Consider the following 12,119-nt stretch of genomic DNA (forward strand, 5'->3'; position numbering starts at 1 on the left):
ATAAATAAATAAATAAGTATTTTAAAAAATAAAAATTAAAAAAAAAATACTAGTTTCAACTTGCTGAATTGATTTCATAAATTTCTAATGGATGTGAACTTTAGTTTAAAAAATACTCCTCCAGGCGGGCATGGTGGCTTACGCCTGTAATCCTAGCACTTTGGGAGGCCTAGGCGGGCGGATAACCTGAGGCCAGGAGTTTGAGACCCACCTGGCCAACATGGTTGAAACCCCATCTCTACTAAAAATACAAAAAGTAGCCAGGCATGGTGGTGAGTGCCTGTAGTCCCAGCTACTAGGGAGGCTGAGGCAGGAGAATCACTTGAACCTGGGAGGCAGAGGTTGCAGTGGGCAGAGATTGTGCCACTGCACTCCAGCCTGGGTGACAGAGTGAGACTCCATCTCAAAAAAAATACTCTTCCATGACTCCCAGATTTGGCTGTACGTATAGTTTTCTGGGCTGCTACCCTTAAAGATTTTGATTTTGTGGTTTGAGTTTGTATTTTTATAAAACATTCAGGAGTTTATATTTTTATCAGTTGCCCAGATAATTTTGATGTAGCCTTAGCCAAGTATTTGGGAACTACTAATAGATATAATGTAATAAAAACTAGTTTATTTAAAGCTGAATTTATCCCTTAAAACCACTGAAAACCATAATTGTAACTCTTAAAGTTATTGCCCTTCAAATTTTTAAAAGAATCATCTTAGTACCTGAGCTATCTGAACTCCAGTATTTATTTTATGTAATAAAATGTGGAGAGCCATTTTATGCAGTGATTGACAAGTAAAAGACAGTTAAATTCCTTTTGATTATAGAAAAAAAACAGGCTGGGCACTGTAGTAGATTAAGTTCACCCTCTGGTTTGTTCCATTCAGTAGTGATGTTGTCTTCTTTGACACAGACCAATTTATATCTGACTTGGAACACCAGCCATCAGGTTCAGCAGAGAAATGGCCTAACCACAGTGTGCTCTCATGTCCAGCTCCTTTCTGGAGAATCTAGAGGGTGAGTGTTGATTGAAATGTGTCATTGTTTTTGTGCCCAAGTCTGGTATTTGCATGCAGTGGCTGGATTTGCATGTGCTACAGAGGAGGGGGTATGCACGGGCATTTTCTGGTAGGCCCACTCATTATCTTTGGAACTACACTTTGACTAAAAGACTCTGCTTTTTAAACTTAACCACACTCAGGCTCTTACACTTGTGCTTATGATTTTATTCTTGAATGAAAGGGAAGTGTTTACTTAGATTTATTAGACCAAAGCAGAAAGAGGTTTCGTATCTATGAGTTCTATATGGCTTGGGTTGCTCAGTAAATTTGGTTGCTGATCAGGTATGTAAGCCTACTCATTCCTGGTCAAGTACTCTTAACTTTTGATGTGAATGAAATCAGGAAATTTTGTCCGTTTTTCAGAGGCAACCCAGAATATTTATCCCTAGCCTCCCCTGTGGGCCCATGTTTGCACTTCCGATAGTCCTCTGGGGCTCTACTTGGAAGAAAGCTGTAGTACTAGAGCCAGTGTCTGTGTCTAGGCTTAGGCTTCTAGACTCAGCAGCCAAGGAGGAACGAAGCTTTTCCTTGCTGTCATGTTGGCTCCTTTCTTCAAATACTATCAAAGCCACTTAAGAAAATATATGATAGAAATTATAAATACACAGATTATACCTTCCTAAATGCCATTTGAATTTTATTTTAAAATGAATCTGGATTTGGAAGGGGGCTTGGAAATCATGTTCACTACCCAAACCTTTATATTTAGGTTTCTGCAGCTTCCTGATGACCTATCAGACAAGATACCAAAACCCTAACTTCTCCCAGAACTGGGCCTACCCTGGTCTCACATCATTCTTGTCCAACCATGAGAGGAGTGGTGACTTAATTCCTGCATTGAATGTATATAAAACTCTCAGGAGAGTTATAACCAGAGGATTTAAAATAATTTCCTCATATTAGGGGTGAGAAAATAAGTTGCAGAAGGATTAGTTAAGTCACCTGAGTCACATCACAGCCAAACCAAGGCTAAAGCTTACTTCTTCCAGTGTTAAGCCCAGTGTGCTTCCCATGTGTGAAGCAACAAGTTGGTCACTAATGATCTTGGTAAGAAGGAAGTATTATGTGGAGTGAAGGGATCGATGGATGACTGAGTAAATAAGAGGTGAGAACATAGAAGAAACAGCAGTGTAGACGACTCCTTTAAGATGTTAAGCCATGAAAGAATTAGATACAGAGGGGAACGTGGGGTTGAGTGTTTTTATTTGCTTGCTTGCTTCTTTGAGATAGAGAGATTTGCACTTTTTTTTTTTTTTTTTTTTTTTTTTTGAGATGGAGTCTTGCTCTGCCACCCAGGCTGGAGTGCAGTGGTGCGATCTCCGCTCACTGCACGCTCCACCTCCCGGGTTGACGCCATTCTCCTGCCTTAGCCTCCCGAGTAGCTGGGACAACAAGGCGCCTGCCACCATGCCCGGCTAATTTTTTGTATTTTTAGTAGAGATGGGGTTTCACTGTGTTAGCCAGGATGGTCTCGATGTCCTGACCTCGTGATCCGCCCACCTCGGCCTCCCAAAGTGCTGGGATTACAGGCATGAGCCACCGCGCTGGCCCAGATTTACACGTATTAAGTGCTGATGAGAAGGATCTGGGGAGACAAGTTGATAGAGACAAAGAAGTGAAGAAAATTGATGCAGCAAGGTGTTGAAGAGGTTCCAGAGCACAGGTAGTGGAATGGGTCCTGTGGATTTTTGGGTCTGGAGCTCAGGTTTGGCCCTTAGAGATAGATTTGGGAGTCAACAATGGACAAGATTATTCAGAGGAAAATGTACAAAATGAGAAAACAAAATAGGGATAAAGGATTCTTCTGATAATTTTAAAATGCTTCTGAGTCCCACATCTTAAGCCAAATTGAGAGAAGTTGTTTATTTTTTTCACATTTCAGCTTTTGCTGATAGAAAAGAGTACATGCTGATACTTGAATATACTTTCAAGTACCTGTGTACTGTTTACTCAGCTGGAGATTTAATGTTTGTCTTTGTAGAATGTTTTCAGTTAAAAACATTCCTAGAGGAAACATTGTTATGACATTGATTATAGCATCACACATAGAAGAGGTTTTCTTTTTTTTTTTCTTTTTGAGACAGTCTCACTCTGTTGCCTAGGCTGGAGTGCATTGGCATCATACTGGCTCACTGCAACCTCCGCCTCCCAGGTTCAAACAATTCTCCTGCCTCAGCCTCCCAAGTAGCTGAAATTACAGGCACCTGCCACCACACCTGGCTAATATTTTGTATTTTTAGTAGAGATGGGATTTCACCGTGTTGGCCAGGCTGGTTTTGAACTCCTGACCTCAAGCGATCCGCCAACCTTGGCCTCTCAAAGTGCTAGGATTACAGGTGTGAGCCACTACACCCGGCCAAGAAGAGGTTTCTTAAAAAGGAAGGAGTCTTAAGAGGACTGATTTTCCCCCTCAATCCGTTGGGTGGGGAAAAAAGGTATAATAATTTTTCTTTACTAGTATTAGAGCTAATGTTAAAAGTGAATCTCTGATCTATTGCTGGTGAAATTTTTTTATATTAAAAAAGTGAAGGATATCTTCAAATCGTGCATGTATTTTTAATCTGTTCAATGGTAGGAAGCTGTCTGGAATTCAGGGTGAAATTTGAGATAACTTAGTTAAAAATCTATCAGTCCACCCCATTGTATAAGGTAAAAAGAAGAAAAAAAATATTTAGGCTTGGATGCAGTAGGTCATGCCTGTAATGCCAACACTTTGGGAGGCCGAGGTAGGCAGATTGCTTGAGCCCAGGAGTTTGAGACCAGCCTGGGCAACATGGTGAAACCTTGTCTTTACAAAAAATACAAAAATTAGCTGGGCATGGTGGCTCATGCCTATAGTCCCAGCTACTCGGGAGGCTGAGGCAGGAGGCTCCCGTGAGCATGGGAGGTGAGGTTGCAGTGAGCCAAGATCACGCCACTGCACTCCAGCTTTCAAGATCATGCCACTGCACTCCAGCCTGGGCAACAGAGCAAGATCTAGTCTCTGTCTCAAAAAAAAAAAAAAAAAAAAAATCTGGCATGAAAGAGCTCAAGCTGGTTTTCTTGCTTACAGTACTTAAATATTCTTCCTGTGTTATAATTATGGTGGTAAGTTTTATTTTTGTTAATAGTATTAGCTAAGTGAGTATAATGGAGATCCCAGAGACATTTCCACATAGGAAATTTCTCTCACACCTCATGATAATTCAGAGATCAAGATTCCTTTCAATTTGTTGTTCCTCTTTCTCCTTAGGTTTTGTCAAAGCAGAGAAACCACTTAGTCATGACTGAGTCTTAGCCCGAGGAAGGGATGGGAAAAGGGGAGGAAGAAGGAAGCCAAGCAAGTGATGAGGAGGATACGTACATCGCTTTTGCTCACATTTCATTGAAGAAAACGAATTGCATGGGCCATACCTAGCTACAGTGGGGAAGCCAGGAAATATACTCTGTAGCTGGGTGTCAGTGTGACTAACTAAACCTCGATTACTGTGGAAGAATGAATTAAGATAATTAGCAGCCTACCATAGATACCTTCTAAATTTTCAGGAACTTATTTCTATCTGTAACTTGAAAAATCAAATGAATATTTTTTGGTTTTTCCCTTTTTTTTGTTTTATTTGGAGACAGGGTCTCACACTGTTGCCTAGGCTGGAGTGCAGTGGTGCACGATCATAGCTTACTGCATCCTGGAACTCCCTGGGCTCAAGTGATCCTCTTGCCTCAACCTCCCAAAGTGCTGGGATTACAAGCATGACCCACCACACCTGGCCAAATTAATCAGATTTTGATAAATCCAAATTAATTCCTCAACTCATGCCATAAATAGGTGAATTCAGGCCAGGCATGGTGGCTCATGCCTGTTATCCCAGCACTTTGGAAGGCCGAGGCAGACAGATCACTTGAGTTCAGGAGTTTGAGACCAGCCTGGGCAACATGGCAAACCCTGTTTCTACCAAAAATTTAAGAAAAAATTAGCCAGGTTTGGTGCTGTGCAGGTTGCAGTGAGCCAAGATCGTGCCACTGCACTCCAGCCTGGGCGACAGAATGAGAGCCTCTCAAAAAAAAAAAAAAAAAAAAAAAAAGGTGAATTCAGTATTTTTTCCTGTATTTAGTTTAGATGGTGCTTTTTTTTTTATTTTGAGACAGAGTCTCACTCTGTCACCCAGGCTGGAGTGCAGTGTGCGATCTTGGCTCACTGCAAGCTCTGCCTCATGGGTTCACTCCATTCTCCTGCCTCAGCCTCCTGAGTAGCTGGGACTACAGGCGCCTGCCGCCACGCCCAGCTAATTTTTTGTATTTTTAATAGAGACGGGGTTTCACCGTGTTAGCCAGGATGGTCCCAATCTCCTGACCTCATGATCCGCCCACCTCGGCCTCCCAAAGTGCTGGGATTACAGGCGTGAGACACCACGCCCGGCCTAGATGGTGCTTTTATAACAATTGCATACATGTAGGCTTCATTTTTAAAATACATTTAGTCTTTATTTTATAAAAACAACATCTCGGCTGGGCACGGTGATTCATGCCTGTAATGCCAGCGCTTTAGGAGGCCGAGGCGAGGTAGGAGGATCAATTGAGGCCAGAAGTTCGAGACCAGCCTGGGCAACATAATAAGACCCTGTCTCTATCCTCCCCAAAAATAAATCAGCTGGGCCGGGCGCGGTGGCTCACGCCTGTAATCCCAGCACTTTGGGAGGCTGAAGCGGGCAGATCACAAGGTCAGGAGTTTGAGACCAGCCTGAACATGGTGAAACCCCGCCTCTACTAAAATACAAAAAAAATTAGCTGGGCATGGTGGCAGGTACCTGTAATCCCAGCTACTTGGGAGGCTGGGGCAGGAGAATTGCTTGAACCCTGGAGGCGGAGGTTGCGGTGAGCTGAGATCATGCCACTGCACTCCAGCCTAGGTGACAGAGCAAGACTCTGTGTCAAAAAAAATAAATAAAAATAAAAAAATAAATTAGCTGGGCATGGTGGCACATGCCTGTAGTCCCAGCTACTTGGGGCAGGGCTCTGAAGCGGGAGGATCACTTGAGCCTAGGAGTTCACGGCTGTAGTGAGCTATGATCACACCACTTCACTCCAGCCTGGGTGGCAGACTAAGACACTGTCTCCTAAAATAATAATAGTAATAATAATAATAATAAATTAACACCTTCATAAAATTGTTTACCCAGGGGATGAATACCTTTAATCTTCAGGTTCAGGAAAAGAATAACGTGACCAAACTTTGGTGAATGTTCATTGCAGCTTCAAGAGGAAATAACATATAAATGGAGTCTAAAAATACCCCGAAATCCTTTACAAAATTGCAAATTAGAAAGGCCCGTTGGGATTTTGTGTATATGGCAGTGTGTATCTACTCCCTTCAAAGAGGGAGCACCCTGGGTTACCCTGCCCCTCTCTACCTGGTTGTGAGGTTCCATACTATATACTTGTCAGTTCTAACTTTGAATTCTTAAGTATGGGAAATAGCTCTAAATAAGAGTCCTATTGGTACTCAAGCACCTCATTCTTGTGTGTAGAAATAGCATTCCAGTGGACTGCCAATTTGAACATTTCTTGAATACGAACATTTTCTCTTACAGCAAACATTATTGATAGCTGTGACTCTACTTTTGTTGTGGTGGCACAGGCAAATTCAGGTGTTGGGGTAGTGGAAGTCACAGATGGTGGCTGCCAAAAGTGTGCCAGATCCTGTGACCTACATAACCTGTTAGCACCCTTATTGAGGACTGTTCACTCTTGTTCTAGGCTTTTAATTCACTTTGCTCTTTAAAGGGAGGAAAATGAGGGCTGGGTGCGGTGACTCACGCCTGTAATCCCAGCATTTTGAGAGGCTGAGGTGGCCAGATCATGTGAGGTCAGGAGTTTGAGACCAACCTGGCCAACATGGCAGAAACCTCGTTTCTACCAAAAATACAAAAATTAGCTGGGTGGGAGGCAGCAGTTGCAGTGAGCCAAGACCACACCACTGCACTCTAGCCTGGGTGACAGAGTAAGACTCTATCTCAAAAAAATTGGGGGAAAAAAATGATAAAATTGTACATTAGGGGCATAAACAATTCCTTATACTCTTATCTTAAATTGGTGAAAAAATAGGAAACCACCTCACATACTTAGTGGACTAGAGTTTATTTTTCCTTTTTTTTTTTTTTTAAGAGACAAATTGTCCCAGCCGGGCAGGGTGGCTCACGCCTGTAATCCCAGCACTTTGGGAGGTCGAGGCAGGTGGATCACGAGGTCAGGAGATCGACACCATCCTGGCTAACACGGTGAAACCCCATCTCTACTAAAAAAAAAAAATACAAAAAAAAAAAAAATAGCCAGGCATTGTGGCGGGTGCCTATAGTCCCAGCTACTCGGGAGGCTGAGACAAGAGAATGGCGTGAACTTGGGAGGCGGAGCTTGCAGTGAGCTGAGATTGCGCCACCGCACTCCAGCCTGGGAGACAGAGGGAGACTCTGTCTCAGAAAAAAAAAAAAAAATTGTCACTTTGTTTGTTGGCCAGGCTCTTCTTGAACTCCTGGCTTCAAACAATCTTCCTGCCTTGGCTTCCCCTAGTGTTGGGATAACAGGCATGAGCCATGGCACCTGGCCTGGATTACAGTTTAAATAAATTAGCAAATTCATGCATATATCCATTCAAGATGACTTGAAAAATTAAATTGCAAGCATTAGTATTTTTAACAACTTAAAAATTGTGCTTATCAAGATTGCTAATGACTTACATTTACATTACATCATAGATTTGTTTACCAGTAATAATTTTGACTTGCTTCAGTTGAGACCTACGTTTTGGCCAGTCCCAGCAGGAAGATATCTGAGGAATCTAGAGGTGAGAGCCTGAACCCAGAGCCCCCAGCCCGAGGGAGAAGTGAGGGAGAAGGAAAGCAGAGGACTTGCATGATCAACACTCGGCTCAAGTTATTGCTAAAGGTCTGTGAAAGAACTTTGTTGCAGTTCTGACTCCCTAGCCTAAAATTTATATTCAGTGCTCACCTGTAGCAATTACTTGAGCATGATTTTTGTTGTCATTGTTCCAAGTTCCCAAATTGTTTTAAAGATTCAGTTGGCAAGTAATTTTATTTAGTACTCAATATATGTAAGCACTAGGGATTCAGGGGAAAACAAGATAGAGAAAGTCTGCCCCGTTGGAACTTAAATCTCCTGACTGCTGGTGAATTCATAAATAAGTGAATCCTGTAGTATAATGTATAGTTGAGTATAGTCCGCTTGAGCACTACTTTGTGGAAAATCTTCTGACTTTAACATAGTCTTAAAATCCTAAACTGTCAGGAACTTTCCAGGTTCCTTCAGCTAAGTAAGGTGAGGCACACCAGGCAAAGGAACAGCAGAGCTTTGGCAAGGGGGAGCAGAAATAACACAGCATTGAGCAGGCTTCCATTATAAACAATACCACATATCTACTTTAGAAAATGATGGTTTCATCCTTACATAAGTGTACTTGGTAAGTGGATGGACAGTGCCAGATATGGACCCTCATCATCAGGAAAATATAAGCATTGACTTCTTATAAGATATAGAAGAACAACACCTCGGCTGGGTGCAGTGGGTCACGCCTGTAATCCTAGTACTTTAGGAGGCTGAGGCAGGAGGATCACTTGAGTCCAGGAGTTTGAGACTAGCTTGGGCAACATGGTGAGACCTCATCTCTGCAGAAAGAAAAAAAAAAATCCAAAAATTAGCAAGGCATAGGCGTAGTAGCACATGCCTGTAGGCCCAGCTACTCAGGAGGCTTAGGTGGGAAGATCACCTGAGCCCAGGAATTCAAGGCTGCAGTGAGCCGTGATTGTGCCACCTGCATTCCAGCCTGGGCAACAGAGTGAGACCCCATTGCCAAAAAAAAAAAAAAAAATAGAAAAAAGAAAAAAAAGAGAGAAAACACATCATGTGGTTTTTGATGATAAAACACCATTTAAAATCCATTTATAGTTTTAAAACTTGAACAGTGAAATACAAATTGTTAAAAGTGTTTTTCATAGCAGCCTGGAACATCTTTGAAATTATTGCCTTTGGAAGTGATAAATGATAAGAAAAGATGATTTGATTGTGAGCCAGGTGCTTGCTTATATATTTGGCTTTTTGCCACTGCTGTAACGCCTGCCTAAAATACACACTGTGAAAATCAAATAACATGCATTAGTCTTAACATACTCTGGTCCCCTTCCTACCTACCACCTAATGAACTTTCACTGTGCTTGTTCTAAATAGCTTCCAAGTGATTGTATTGAATTAGGGTCCATTTATTTAGTCATCAGGAATGGATGTTTCCTCAGTGGCAAGGTTCTTGCCTTTTGGGAGTTCATAGCCTATTTGGGAGACATAATGATGATGCCTGATGATAATCTAATATGAAGAGGAGGAATGTTAGAAGTCACGCACAGAGATTTGTGGGCCATGCTTATGCTCCCTCTTAGCACAAGACTAGCTCGTAGAACCCCCAGAACCTACACAGAAAACACTGTTCCTTATATTTTTTGTGGCTTGAAATAACAGGTGCCAAGGGCTGCCTTGCGTTCTTATGCCCACTTTATATTCCCTCTCTATGTACTATATAAGAGGTATTTCTCTTCTCCATTGTACTGATGGGGAAACTGAAGAGAAAAATATATTCTTATGCAAAGCATCCTCACAACTTTTCATTTACAAAGAAACTATTCCAGTGAGTTATTTTTAGAAAGTCAGGAGTAAGTTTAGTTTATATTCCATTATTCTTTGCAGCATCCATTATGAATGGTTAATAAATCCTAGCCTGGCAAATTTACTTAAATATCATCTGACAGGTCAGGCACAATGGCTCATGCCTGTAATCCCAGCACTGTGGGAGGATTGCTTGAGGCCAGGAGTTAGAGATCAGCTTTGGCAACATAGCAAGACCCTATCTCTACAAAAAAAATTTTAAAATCAGCCAGGTGTGGTAGTGTGTGCCTATAGTCCCAGTTATTAGGTTGGTGCAGAAGTAATCACAGTTCTTGCCATTAGAAGTAATGCCAAAAACCACAATTACTTTTATACCAACCAAATACTTCAGAGGCTAGGGTGGGAGAATGGCTTGAGCCCAGGAGTTCAAGTTTGAACCATGATTGCACCACTGCACTCCGGTCTGGGTAACAGAGCGAGACCCTGTCTCTTAAAAAACAAAACACCAGGCGTGGTGGCTCACACCTGTAATCCCAGCACTTTGGGAGGCTGAGGCAGGTGGATCATGAGGTCAGGAGTTCAAGACCAGCCTGGCCAAGATGGTGAAACCCTGTCTCTACTAAAAATACAAAAATTAGCCGGGCACGATGGCGGGCACCTGTAATCCTAGCTACTCGGGAGGCTGAGGCAGGAGAACCACTTGAACCCAGGAGACGGAGGTTGCAGTGAGCCAAGATTGTGCCGCTGCACTCTAGCCTCGGTGACAGAGCAAGACTCCATCTCAAAAAAAAAAAAAAAAAAAATCTGACAAAGTACTTTATTAATCTATACCTTAAAAAATTGCTTATCACTGGCCAGGCGCGGGGGCTCATGCCTGTAATCCCAGCACTTCAGGAGGCCGAGGTGGGTGGATCATGAGGACAGGAGATCGAGACCGTCCTGGCTAACATGGTGAAACCCCGTCTCTACTAAAAATACAAAAAATTAGCCGGACACGGTGGCATGCGCCAGTTAAAAAAAAAAAAAAAGCTTATCACTTAGTAGTTATTAGCTCACCAGTATTGATTAATCTTCACTGTTTTGCAGAGTCCTTTGGCTTCAAGTCCCTACTTCTTTACTATTCTGTGTTCAGTACTAACCACAGCTAAGCCAAATCTTTTTTTTTTTTTTTTTTTTTTGAGACAGAGTCTCACTCTGTTGCCCAGGCTGGAGTGCAGTGGCACGATCTTGGCTCACTGCAACCTCCACCCCCCGGGTTCAAGCAATTCTTCTGCCTCAGCCTCCTGAGTAGCTGGGATTACCGTTGCCTGCCACCGTGCCTGGCTAATTTTTGTATTTTTAGTAGAGACAGGGTTTCACCATCTTGGCCAGGCTGGTCTTGAACTCCTGACCTTGTGATCCACCCGCCTTGGCCTCCCAGAGTGCTGGGTTTATAGGCATGAGCCACCGCGCCTGGCTTTTTTTTTTTTTTGAGATGGAGTCTTGCTCTGTCTCCCAGGCTGGGCTGCAGTGGCACAATCTCGGCTCACTGCAACCTCCACATTCCAGGTTCAAGCAACTGTATTAGTAAATATTAGTTCCTTCTCCTTATAGCCATATGAGTTTGAGAAATTTTTGTTCCGAACTGTGTAAACTAGAAAAAGATTAGATGTTAATACTTGGAAGATTTTTAAAATGTTAGTGTTTCTTTGCTGTATGATCACATCAAAGTCTAAGTATAGAAAACTTTTTGTTTTGGTCTGTTTTTGTTTATAACAGCTGTAATGAGATATAATTCACATACCATAAAATTTATCCTTAAAAGTATACAACTCAGTGGTTTTTAGTATAGTCAGAGTTTTGCAACTATTACTAGTATCTATTTTTATATTGATTGATTGATTGATTGATTGATTTTTTGAGACAGAGTCTCACTCTTGTTTCCCAGGCTGGAGTGCATGGTGCAATCTCGGCTCACCGCAACCTCCGCCTCCCGGGTTCAAGTGATTCTCCTGCCTCACCCTCCCAAGTAGCTGGGATTACAGGCATGTGCCACCATGCCTGGCTAATTTTGTATTTTTAGTAGAGATGGGGTTTCTCCATATTGGTCAGGCTGGTCTCAAACTCCCGACCTCAGGTGATCCGCCTGCCTCAGCCTCCCAAAATGCTGAGATTACAGGCATGAGCCACTGCGCCTGGCTACTAATATCTAATTTTATAACTCCATTACTCTGAAAAGAAACTCCATACTCATTAGTAATCACTCCCTGTTTCTCCCTCTCTACAACCTGTAATCTATTTTCTGTCTCTATGGATTGGCCTGTTCTGGACATTTCATATAAATGGAATCATATATGACCTTTTTTGTCTGGCCTATTTCACTTAGCAGACTGTTTTCAAGGCTCATCCATGTTGTAGCATGTATCAGAACTTCATTACATCTC

General features: G+C 42.4%; 1 protein-coding gene across 8 annotated transcripts in view; it reads left to right on the forward strand.

The window, feature by feature from the left end:
* Positions 1-12,119, forward strand: part of NFATC3 (nuclear factor of activated T cells 3) — a 147,846-nt gene that overhangs the window by 131,960 nt on the left and 3,767 nt on the right. Inside the window, exons 10-11 of one of the 8 annotated variants that reach the window (XM_063597674.1) lie at positions 906-1,009; positions 11,624-11,975. The exons of 1 other annotated variant lie outside the window; for it this stretch is intronic. In XM_063597674.1, coding sequence (XP_063453744.1) covers positions 906-1,006 — 101 coding nt within the window. In that variant the 3' untranslated portion in view covers positions 1,007-1,009; positions 11,624-11,975. 6 more of the 8 variants (XM_034940511.3, XM_063597673.1, XM_034940507.3 and 3 more) reach the window with 6 other exon arrangements.

This window comes from Pan paniscus, chromosome 18 (assembly GCF_029289425.2).
Source record: "Pan paniscus chromosome 18, NHGRI_mPanPan1-v2.0_pri, whole genome shotgun sequence".
Lineage (NCBI taxonomy): Eukaryota > Metazoa > Chordata > Mammalia > Primates > Hominidae > Pan > Pan paniscus.